Here is a 13,022-nt window from a genome sequence, read left to right on the forward strand (position 1 = left end):
AAAAAAAAGCCTAAACAGGCAAACAAATACTAGCCCCTAAGGAAGAAGATTCCCCAAGCATCATTCCTAAGAAAGTCATTCATCTCAACAGGAGCAGACAAATGGATAGACAAATCAGGATCAGATGAAGCTCCCATTTTAGCCAAAAAATCAGCGCATTGGTTTCCCTCCCGAAGGTTGTGAACGATAGTAACATTGCTGAGGTGTATCATGTATTTTATGTCTTGGATGAGAGCAGCATAAATGTGATAATTCTTGGCTGGACCGGTAATGAGACCTATGCAGAGAAGAGAGTCTGTATAGAAAACCAATTCCGCAATATGCATATCACGAGCCAAAGATAACCCATGATAGATTGCAGAGAGCTCCGCTAGCAAAATGTCCTCCGAATTGGAAATAAAACCAGAGAAACCGGAAAGATAGTGACCGACAGAATTTCTAATGAGACCTCCGAAACCAGCACGTTGCGGAGTTCCAACACAACTTCCATCCACGTTGAGAATGATGCATGAGAAGTCGTTTAAGCAATTCCATTTAATTAAACACTCCAAATTAACAGCAGCAACATTCTTAGAGAAAGCATTATTGATGACTTCTGCTGAATTTTGAATGTTGACAGAGAGGCGATGTATAGACCAAACTTCGTTGTTCAGGCAAGTTAGGTTGCGGTGTCTCCAAGCGCACCAAATACCAGCCGAGAAAAGATTGGAATGAGAACCTGTCAGACCTTCTTTTAACCAATCTTGAGCACACAAGTTTGTGAAGAAATCGGGAGTAGTAAAACCGATGTGATGCGAAATATTGGTGGAATGAGTGCAGTCTCTAACACAGTGAAGGAAAGTTTCGTCATGGTTACCACATCGAGGGCAAGCAGCAGTAGGCGCCATATTTCTATGATGAAGAAGAGAAAAGGTAGGAACAACATCATGGCAAGCAAGCCAAACAAGGAATTTTTATTTTTCCACATTTTATTTTTATGTTTTCAAAAATACCAAAAATATTTACTCCTAGTTGAGTCATTTTTATTTTTGTAAAGTCCAGTTTATCATATAGTTTATTTATTTTAGTAGTTACTAACCTAGTTTATTTTTCTGTTTTGCATTTAGCTTATTGTTTCCATTTAGTACTAATCATTTTTCTTTTCTTTTTATTTTTCCAATTTAGGAACTTACTCCGTTCGTTTATTTTTATTATTTTTAGAGTCTTAGTTTAAGTTATTATTTCGCATTGCATTTTAGGGAGTCGTAGTAAAAATAACAGTTGTTATAATATGTACATTAGATAAAGTCTAGTTTTAATTAGGTTAATTAATTTTAAGAGTAAGTCAATTTAATTTTGCATTTAGAATTAGGATTATCATTTAGTAATAGTCATAGAGTCCTAGGTTTTATTAGTAATAATTTTAGGTATTAACTATAGTAGTTAATTTAGACCGAGTCTGCATTACATAGAGTCTGTTAAGTCTAAGTGAACAAACATTAAAAAACTAAGATCAATTATAATTAGGAATAAACTTTATATCGTCAAAAACATATCATAATCAACCTCTCTAATTTTAAACTAGTTGTCGTAAAGTAGTGTTGTATTAACTTCTTGAAGATATCCAAACTAAAGAGGAAGATCAACATGGTGAGAACTAAACTGTAACACCCCGTTTTCCCAACGTAAAAATTTCATAATTAAAAATCAGAGTAATTCAACTTTAAACGGAATGCTACACTTCTTAAAAATTCATAAACTGAATAAATAACAATTTATTCTTCAAAATCATTTAACATAAGTAATTCAAAACTTCGCAGCGGAATTATTTCATTCAACATAAAAAGTCTTTGCCACGCAGGCCTCATCAGAAAATCTCATAAGTCTTAGTTCAATATTTATTCATAAAAGTTCATAAACAATACGTAAGGAATAGAAGTAAAGTCAAGTCTCATCCCGTTACGTGTCAGAGCACCTAGACACACATGTGAGGAGTCCACTCAACTTAACTTTGAAGAATTCCATCAGCACCTTTCTATTTTGATGAGCTAAAAAAAAAAAAGCCTAATGTAAGAATAGTCTAGATATAAATTACCATATTGTTCTCAAAAAGTAAATCACTCCAACAGAGAATACTTCGCAGCAATCCATATGTGACAACAAAGATATTAAAAAAGCACATCATTCCAATAACAGAATGCTTAGTTGCAACTAATATGCCGCAACTAAAAGAAAAAAATAATCTAAACTATGACATAAAGAAAATAAAGATAGTATTCCAAATTATGACATTACCAAACATACTTCCCACAACATGTAACCAAAGTTGGAGCACATACTGAAGTAGATCCTCTGCTGGCCGAAGCTCTAAGTGCAAGATGTTGCCTCCAAAATGCTGTGAATCTTAACCTGCAGCCACTGTGATAATTTCATTTCATGCATCCACTGTTGTTAAATGTTTGTCATGTTAGGAGACATCTTAATGTTGCAGCTCAAAACCAAGTAACGAACGTCATCAAAAGAACACACTTCATATATCATCATAAGTCGATCAACAACATGCTTAATTTAAAATGTCTTTTTTTTTAGTCTAGATATTTTTTTAACAGCAAATGTAACTCAGTTACATATTGGATAGCAAGGAGAGAAGGTACTTACTATGTGAAAGTCAAAATATTATCTCAAAATCCACAACAAAATAAAACAAATGGTCCCTGTTCATAGATGAGAAGTCCTAAAGAAGAGGCTGATGGACTCATGAATGAAAGGTAGACCCGAAAGCATGAAAAATATTGAATGAACAAAGTCTCACACAAAATGGCTAAAAAGAAACAACAAAAGGCAGACCCAAAATTAAAGTAGCAGCGCAGGAAAAAAATTACAAAAACAAAACACCTAGTGCAGAAGAACACACACCGACCGGCAACAGCCACGATACAAAAGTCCGTCACAAACAATTCAAGATCTTACAAATCCCATCCGAAATTAAATGTTTGTAAACTTCCAATGCACTGAAACGATTGAAGATAGAGCACATAAAAGTGAGATCAATAACTCAAATAACACATACAAAGTAAAAAAAAAAAAGGGAAAACCAGGATATGATTTTGAAAAATCAACTCAAAGCATCAAAAAAATGAGCAAGAAATCAAAGGCACAAAGCAAAAAAAAACAAAAGGAAGTTAGGAATCTGTCACCATTGTTAGTTTGAATTGTTAGTGTGAGAAGGACAAAGTTAATATCAAATATAGTTAGGAATCGGAAAATGCTACTGTGAACACAATTACGATACGAAAGCTAATATCATGGTAAAGATAAGACGATAATCAACCAACCTTATAAGTTTTAACCCAAGTAAAACAGATGCAACCTTTCAATTTTTTCTTGCCATGATGACATTCTGCAGGTGCAATGTTTCAAACCTTGCAGATTGCTATTTATTAGACTATTGTGTTACAGAGGTTGAGAGTGATGAGACTCAAAATTCAACTCAATTCATAGAAAGGATGTCAAAGACGTCATCGTCATCGCCAAAACCTCGCATTCTTTTGCTTTAATGACTCTAAAATCTTAAACATATAAGAACTTTTTAAGCATAAATGGTTGGTAAATTAACAACACATGAAATATTGTTGGAGCCTTATACATGAAAAAAATTACCAAAGCAGCAGTACGAAAATATGAACAACAACGTAAATAACTAAAGAAATATGGATAGAGGTACAATAAATCAGCGATTATGAAGATTCGGCTTAAAATTATCAAAAGTTGGAGAGCATAAGATATCAAATAACAACATATTATCAGACTCTGATGCAAGAACCTTACTGACACCGATGAGCAGCATGAGGAATAACCTCCATTCAAAGCTGCAAACAAACAACCAATATGAAGTAGGAAAATTACATTTCTCAAGAAAAATGAAACAAAACAACAATTAGAATTCCAATCACACTTCATAATATATGATATGTCAATCAAATTCAACTGATTTTTTAAAATAACCAACATCAAATTCCAGCAACCTCTGGAAACTAATTGTTATATTTAAATTCTAAACAATCAAATTATCATGTTAATGTTATATTGATTTTTTCAAAAACTCAAGAGCCATATATAATAAAAAGAAATTTGATTTGGGGATACAGTATTCTATTTGCAAAATGACTTCTATTTGCAAAATCCCAGTACATAATTCTTAAATTGACAAATAAACCAAACCCCAGCAAATTTTTATACAACAATTACCTTTATTTGTGAGAGAAAATCCCATCGACAACTGTAGACTATAGCCACCGCATAAACCGCAATAAAAATTAGGGCTACCATCTTCATTGCGTTATTATCTTGCTCCAAGCCATTGAACATTAGCCGAAACTATTCACCTTAATATTGTGCTTCATTACTCCGAATCACACCTACATTGATAAGGAATAAAACCAATTGGAAATTTTGAATCAAACATGAAGCATAACTTAATTGTTAAACCAATGTAAACCTTTTGCGCTACAAAAATGTACACAAAAAAGAATAGAAAACAATTGGATTACATGACTAAATTTCAATTTATAGTTTTCTTCGTGAAAAACAACATCCACAATAGATTTTTATCAATTGGATTTACCAATTTTAACTCATTACCATTTAACCAGACTTCTTTCACTCAACTGCAAATTTTGTTCTTCTCTAATTTCAGCATAGTCATTTGCAATAAAGAATTGGAATACCAATCTGATTTTACCTTTAGAACTTCTAATTCAGCATGCAATTACAGAAGAAAAAAAAATTGTTGCAAATAGTTTGATTGGCATAAAGTTTTACAAAGGAAGAAAATATGAAAAAGGAAAGGATAAAGGAAAACAATATACTTTTGCACTTGTAAATAAAAACAAAGACCTTATGCATATATTTGACTAAAGAAAACTATCCAGCTTCTTTTGAATGTAAAATTACCTTCCAAAGCCATGTTGGCCTTACTCACACAAAATCCATGTCCAAACACTCACGTCCTATGAACTGAAACCAGCAACTACTAAAAAAGAAGAAAACAAAGAGATTATAAAATAAGGAGGGAGGGATAGAAGACAAAGAAAACATAAAGACATGAGACATGATGGCTATAACAAAACGTTGACTGGCTAATAAAGCAATTCTAGAGTTAATGCCATTAAAATCACTCCCTCCTTGTTCTGTTTCCTAACAGAGTTAATGCCATCAAAAATTGAAACCCAAAAATAAAAATCGCCGATGATAGAAAAAGGGGAAAAATTGCGGTTTTTTTGTTATTATGTTTATCGGTTTTAATTGTTTATCGGTTTAATTGTTATTATGTTTATTGGTTAGGGTAAAACAGGAATTTTATTCATTAGGGCTTAGGTTTAATTAGGGCTAAAATGTTTGCATGGGTTAACTTTTATATATAGATAGATTGTTAGTTATAACATTGTCAGTAAGATGTTTATCTTGTGAGGGCGGATCTGTTATCTAGTAGGCATAGTTTTGTGGAACGGAAATGAAGTCCTTTGTATAGAGTTTAATGAAGTCTTTTGTATAGTTTTGTGGAACGGAATGAACTCTTAACATAAACAAACATAATGTGTCTTCTAACTTCCAGATCGTCTTCTTATGCAAGTTTCTTTTTGATATTGGAATCTTAGGCGCTGGAAAGCATACAACTGCTTGCCTAAATGACTTCTTGGATATAGTTAATATGGCAGTTTTTAGAATTTAGAAGTTGTTTAAATAATTTTCAAATGACTCTTGGATGTTTTTTTTTGAATTGGTTCACTTTGACCCTCGAAATATTAGTCTTCAAACTCCTAGCATTGATGGCAAGAAATTTTTGACTCGACAACTAAACTTCGAACAAAATGATGGTACATTATCATCACTCAAATCGAAAATGTTGTGTTCTAAGCAGGGTCAAGGCCCACTCCTTTTGACCATGAAGTGTCTTTGCAGGTACACCCCCTCTCTGGTGAAGATCTGCTCTGATTGTTGTCAAAAAGCTTCAACAAGCATAAACCACGACAAAAGTTGTTTTATACTATATCTGACTAAATATCTTGTTTGATGAACATAACATCGATGCCGTCTACATGAACAAAGTTCTAAAAACCTTGTTTACCAAAACCTCTCTACCTCATCGACTATATTGCACTAATGTCTAGAAAATGTATGTTTGAAAGAAAGGTGAGACAATTAGTGTCTACCAAGTTATATACACGAATGGAGGTCATGATCTCTATTATAAATAACAAGAGAAACATCCCAAACCTCAGGTGACCATGGAACAATTTATGTATCCCTAACCATATCCTAAAAAGAGATCGGGTGAGTGATATTTTTTTGTATGGTAAGCACCACCAAAATTCACATACATATACACAACTACGAGGTTTCTGGTTTGAATCTAGGTAAAAATGTTCATTCTAAGAATATTGATATATTTGTGAGATTTGCGCATCTATTATTCATTCTTGGAACTTTTGAGTGAAAGTATATTGTATATTGATATACATGAGGCTGAATACACTTTTGAGTGAAATATTTCAAGAGTGTCACTCATTGTGCTTGTTTATTTTGTCACAGTAGCAATCAGCTTCAACCCGTTTTCTTCTATTTCTTTTTTTTTTTTTTTTGAGTAATTCTATTTCTTCTTGTTTTGATCACTTTGTTTATTTTGTTTTTCTTTCATAAATTCCTGCTCGTTTATTATTGTCTTCTTGTTTGGGGCTTGACGAAGGTAGGTAATGTGAGTGTAAATTATTTTAGGCTAAATTGCATTTTTGGTCCCTTAACTATTTAGGTAGTATCGCTTTGGTCCCTTAATTAAAATTTGATTTATTTTGGTCCCTTAACTTCTCGCTGTTACACATTTTGGTCCTTTCCGTTAGTTTTAATCCAAAAATGTTAGGTTTTCTTCATCTTCTTCTCCTCTTTTTCATCTTCATATCATCTCCATCAACCTTCAACAACAAGAATCCCAGAAAAATTCCAGAAGAAAATGAAGAAAACCTAACGTTTTTGAATTAAAACTAACGGAAAGGACTAAAATGTGTAACGGAGAGAAGTTAAGGGACCAAAATAAATCAAATTTTAATTAAGGGACCAAAGCGATACTACCTAAATAGTTAAGGGACCAAAAAAGCAATTTAGCCATTATTCTAAAATCCAAAAGGAAATTGAATCTTGCAGTGCCACAAGTCATTAAAATAAACGTTCATATTTGACGTGGAAAACCCTCTGGTTCGAAGGAAAAAATCATTGGACAAACAACAAAAAGTATTCCTTTACGAGAAAAAATATTAAAAATAACAATATTTTTCTCCACTCACTTCAACTGTAAAATATACGAAATAATGTTACAAATTACTATGTGAAGAAATTTTCATCCATGCATTTGGCTGGACACATCAAACACGATAAGCTTCTAGCTATAAAGAAAAAAAAAGAGGAATTTTTTGTCTAATGCATAATATTTAGATGCTAGATGCACTTGAGGAAACCTTGAGAAGAAATAAAAAATTTAAAATACTTTGAGATTTTCATTTATTTCGTCCATTCTTTAAGTATTCTTATCCATCTTTCTGTCAAGATTCCGAAGAATATCATTCTGAGCAACCATCGTCTCGGATTGCATAATTCTATGATTTGGTGCTTTGTGATCAAAAATTGTTTTGAAAGGGAGTTAATTTCTAGTGAGTATAGATATCACTTTTTAAAACATAATTATTTTTCAAAACAAGAAGAAAAATCATTAACAAAATACAATTAAGACCAAGTACCATAAACCTTTAACCATGAGATCGATCACTTGAGACTAGGTGAATATAAAATATTAGGACAATGATTACATGTATTGTTGAGTTCAAATGTTCTCAATAAAATTTATTGTTTCTAAAAGAAAGTACAACAATAATGTTGTTCATAAAAATATCAATAATCTAGTAAGTATGTCTATATCATATATTATTTATTAATAATTATATTGATTTACACTACCATTTTACATAAATAAAAGGGAATTTAAAATAACAAAGGGCAAAACGCACATGGATTTATTGTCTGCAATGCATAAAAGCTTATAATAAAGTATGCAAATGGAAAATAGGACAATGTATCAAAAATCCTAGATATACAAAACTAGACAATTAAAATCACCACTACCAGTTTGTAGTGTAATAAACAAAAGTCTAATTGAAATTTTGATGGTTCTAACCCCAAGATTTATCACAACAAAAAACATTGTTTAACCAACAAGCATTTTATCTTAGGGTTGTGACCCACTTTTCAAAGCTACCACCATATTTTCTCATATACTCTACCCCAGGTTTGAGATCAAATGACAATCCAGGAGAGAGCTTTGGATAGGAAAGCAAGCAATTTGTTGCAACAACATTAACCCACGAACAATCATCCAAAAACAAGATAGAAATCTTCTCCAAAACTCCGCCATTTAATATTAAGTACTTAACAAATTCAACTTCAAACTCACCACATGTGTATCCCCTTATACAAAGGGACTTTAGTTGATTAGTGACGCACCAACATGCCTCCCTCAATTGCCAAAACAAGACTCCAGGGTAAGGTAAACAATCATTGTCATTCTGATCACTCATTCCACCATTGACCTATAGCATGTATGATAAACCATGTCAAGGAATGTGTTTAAAGTATACTTTAAATTGTGGTCACCTCACAATAAAATATGACTATTTCGACTACAATAATATTCTTGATACTAATGACATAAAAAATATTGATATCATGACCACAATAACCATATGATAAACCATTCAATTAAACACATAATATGAAATAAAGATTCCCAAGCACACCTGATTGTTGATTTGTAGATTTTTTAGTCGATGGCAAGACTTAATGGCGAAAGAAAGAGCTATTGAATTTCTAATATTTGTGAAGTCTAAGTCGAGGCAAAGGGTAACCAAATTGTTAAATATACTTCCCATGTTTGAACCACAGCGTCCCTGAAAAATTAAAGAAATATGATTAAAACATATATAAAAACAAAAAACACAACATTGTTAAATTTCTAAGAACCCTAGGCAACACAAAAGGGTAGAACCAAGCCTCATATAGATGGTATCAATGAGATGCTGCCAAGTGTGATCCAACCTAGGGTTAGCCTTTACTGGTAACCCAAGATATGACCACACTCTAGAGTGAAGAAACTGCTCCAATTCTTGGAAACTCGTTATTGACATTGGCATTCAAAACACTACTAGCCAAAATAGATATTTGAGTGACCAATGGTTCTCCAAAATAGATTTTCTCAAGAACAGTGTATCATGTGCATGCTAAAGGTAGGCCATTGACAGACCTGAGTTACCCACCTCTAACCTAAAGTACATATTACGCGCTCCTCTTCATTCTTGATAGATTCATTCAAACCCTCCACAATCAAGATTAAGGAGCCAGAAGGTCATCTTCCTTCAACTCTTTTTGAATATTAATCTATTGGGTTCGGCTTCCATTAACCAAAATTGAGAAGTTCGCACTAAAAAACATATGTCTTCATCCAATTGTGCCACTTAACAAAAAAAATTGAACCTCGTCATCATGTAATCCATAAAATTCCATCCAATCAAATTACCCCACATCACTTGTTTCTCATCGCGTAACCATTAGGCTCAAAACAAATTACACCACATCACTTGTTTCTCATCCAAGGAACACTTAGAGTAAACATTCACTACAAAACATTTCTAGTATTGGGGAAAAATTATTACTATTCGGTAGGGTGTCAATGATATTTTAGTTTACTAGAATAATTTCACCGTAAAAATTAAGAGTTACATCTAGGAACATGATTGTATTATTAAATTGCAATTAAATACCAACCATATAATTAGGGGTCATTTGGATTGACTTACTTTAGAGCTTATGCAAAGTAGCTTATGCAAATAAAGAAGCATCAATGTATTATTTATAAATTTGTTAAGGTAGTTTATGAAAAAACAACTTATGAATATACAATTTTCGTTAGTAAGATCTTATGAATTAACATAAAAGCTTATTTATTTGCATAAGCTTCTTTTCATAAGCTCAATCCAAATAGGCCCTTATTGGTATTTCTCCTAGACAAAAAGTGGTGAAACCACAATTCAAAATAATGGAGTGTACACTTGCGTCAAAAATAATTCCTGATAATGACCCATTGGCCAAATTAAATATAGGTGATATGAGAAGAAAGACTCACCACAATGCCACCACAAATTTCAATAATGTCCCTTGTTCTCAAATATTGCCCAAGCTTTTTAACATCATTATAAGCACGGAGGATATAAAGTTTTGGGGTCTCAAATGCTAGATCTTTATGAATAGAAATGATGGATTCAATCTCTATGACTTCCATGTTAGCTGCAGAAACCAACATCTTTTGCACTTTCATATCCAAAATTTTAAAATATTTGAGACTTGAACTATTAATGTTAACTTCACCTCCAGAGAAATCACATTTATTAAGGGTGAGGTTTTCAAGAAATGAACAGTGAGAAATAATCTCTTGAAAATTGTTTGATTCAACACACACTTCATTGAGGGTAAGAGTTTTCAAAACCTGGTTGAGATCAAGGGAAGGTGTAGTTATAAAATAATAATGATTCAACTCAAGAACCTCAAAACTAGTGAAAACCTCAAAAGGTAAATCCAAAGTTCGTCTATCTTGCCCGAAAATAATATAACTTAGTTTTTCAAAATAATCATGGGACTCAAGTCCAATTGAAACCTTTACCACCCCTTTCTCAATTAATTTCTTCATCCACCGCACAACATCTCCATTGACACAACTCATACCCAAATGTCGAATATTACAGCTTTTTAAAGGCCCAATGTGTTTATCTATGATTGACATGATTAACATGGACGCTTCAACAACTGTATCCAACTTTGCATTATCTTCAGGATAAATTCCACGAATCTATATCACATTAAAAAGGCTTTAGAGTTGAATCACAAATATTTTATAAGAAAAATTGAAGCAAAATCTGGAAATTCGATTCTTTATGGTCCTCTCCAAATGAATCTCAAAAAAATATGTAAACCATTTAATTAATCTAATTATTGAGATGTCAATACTCTAGATCCAGATTAATTTAATGGCTTGTACGGAGGGGGTGGAGGGACCAAAAAGGACCAGATCCCAAAAAAATCAAATCATAAATCATCAAATTAATATAATGAGTTAAATGAAATGCCATGAACCAAAAATCATAGATCCTAAAACCTATAAGATAAAATTTGTAGATAGTTTTACATCTAAGATTGTACCTTAGGACGAACATCCCTTGCACGGCGAGTTATTGGTTCGGAATTTTGATTGTCAATTTTGATCAAATGCTTCAATATTTGTCTTTGGTCAAAACTAAGGTGAAAAGAGTACTTCCACAATGTTTTCCAACGATTGGAAAGCACACTAGTTCTCACAGCTTCCTCGACTGACAGAAAAGAAATTATAAAAGTTAGAAGTACATCAGGAAGACTATTGATCATATATGCTTCTTCCTCCATAGCTCGCATTTTTTTCTTTTTTCTTTCCGCCATAGCTCGCACTTATTAGACTTTGCAATAAATTATATGAAATGAAGGGGTTAAGGAGGTCAATTTTGTTTAACTCTTAGTCAAAAACTACACTGGTTGCCTCTGTCATTTGACAGATTACAAAATAACACCTTAATCATCAATACGTAAAAACCACATCTTGTATTCTAGCCCATGGTAAATTTCATCAATATTATTATTATTATTATTATTATTATTATTATTATTATTATTATTATTATTATTATTATTATTATTATTATTATTATTATTATTATTAGGTCTCTAAGAGGAATTATATATTCGGTACCTTAACTTGTTTAAGATTTTTATTACGGTCCTTTAACTAGTTGTTATGTTTAAATTCGCTAACGTCACTTCCGTTAGTTAAATTAGTCACTTTCCATTAACCAGGGTCGGCCCTAGGCATAGGCCAGGGTTGCGACGGCGTAGGGCCCATGCCGGTAGAGGGACCAAAAAAATAATTTATGGTAGGGGGTGTATATAGAAATATTTAGTTTTATGGGGGTGTATATAGCAAAGTTTGCTACAAGGCCCAAACATTGACATATTGAAAGGCTGGGCTGAAGCTTGTTAATGTTTTTGGCCCTTTTGGCACGATTTGTTATATATACCCCATATATCACAAAGATTTCTATATACACCAACCCTGTAAAAAAAAAATTGGTTGTTCTTAATAATGTTCAACCAAATTTATTATTAAAGAAATTGATGTTATTTTTTTGGGTCCTTTCTTCCTAATAATATGCGTCACTAATATTAAAAATATTGGTGATATTTATTATCCAAGAAATTGAGATAATTTTGTAACAAAACAAATTATATTTTGTGTCTATGAAGTATTTGATTTATCTTTAGATGTTGCCTAAAAAACATTTATTTGATAGTGTAAAGCGGAAAAAAAAAAACGAGCTAAAAAAAATATGATGTATTATATAAGGGGCCATTTTCTTATATTATGCCTAAGGCTTGTACAACTATAGGAACGGCCCTGCCATTAACTTTAATTCCTAATGTCTAAGGTGGACCAAAGTTCTCGTTAATTTTTTTGATTTTAACTGTTCCATCCTGTTGTGGAAAAGAGAACCATTAGATAATGCATGTCTACTATATCTAATAGTGCATCACCAACACCTAATCAAAAACCCAAATAAAATAGAGCAAAAAATTCCAAAATATTCTGAACTTTCGAAAATTGCAATTATTTTGTTTGGTTGTTGAGAAAAAATCTAAATGTCGAGAATAATCCAAATTCATCATAAGCTTATTTGATTGGTTTTTAAAAAAGGAAATCCAAAATCTTCTTCCCTCCTCCTCTTTTCTTTCTCTCTATAACTTAATTGATTCAACAATAAGAACAATTTAATATTGTTACTAATTTTACTTTGTTTATTGATAAGTAAACTTAATTCGTGGTATGAAATTGATTAAACAAGTTTTTTTTTGTTTGAATTAATGAA

The 13,022-nt window shown here is 32.1% G+C and overlaps 1 protein-coding gene and 1 long non-coding RNA gene across 2 annotated transcripts; both read right to left on the bottom strand.

Annotated features, from left to right (window-relative positions):
• Positions 1-1,792: 1,792 nt before the first annotated feature.
• Positions 1,793-5,187, bottom strand: LOC146914183 (uncharacterized). The gene is made up of 2 exons (XR_015014020.1): positions 4,933-5,187; positions 1,793-4,397 (listed from the first exon to the last, which is right to left on the bottom strand). It is a non-coding gene; the product is annotated as an uncharacterized LOC146914183 (long non-coding RNA).
• Positions 5,188-8,019: 2,832 nt separating this feature from the next.
• On the bottom strand, positions 8,020-11,560 carry LOC146914184 (F-box protein At1g80960-like). The gene is made up of 4 exons (XM_085720574.1): positions 11,284-11,560; positions 10,202-10,921; positions 8,820-8,969; positions 8,020-8,612 (listed from the first exon to the last, which is right to left on the bottom strand). Exons 1-4 carry the CDS (start codon positions 11,542-11,544, stop codon positions 8,247-8,249), a joined length of 1,497 nt encoding a protein of 498 aa, XP_085576700.1. The 5' UTR covers positions 11,545-11,560; the 3' UTR covers positions 8,020-8,246.
• Positions 11,561-13,022: the final 1,462 nt, after the last annotated feature.

Source organism: Medicago sativa, chromosome 6, assembly GCF_051527215.1.
Source record: "Medicago sativa cultivar Bolivia chromosome 6, Bolivia_mono, whole genome shotgun sequence".
Taxonomy (NCBI): Eukaryota; Viridiplantae; Streptophyta; class Magnoliopsida; order Fabales; family Fabaceae; genus Medicago; species Medicago sativa.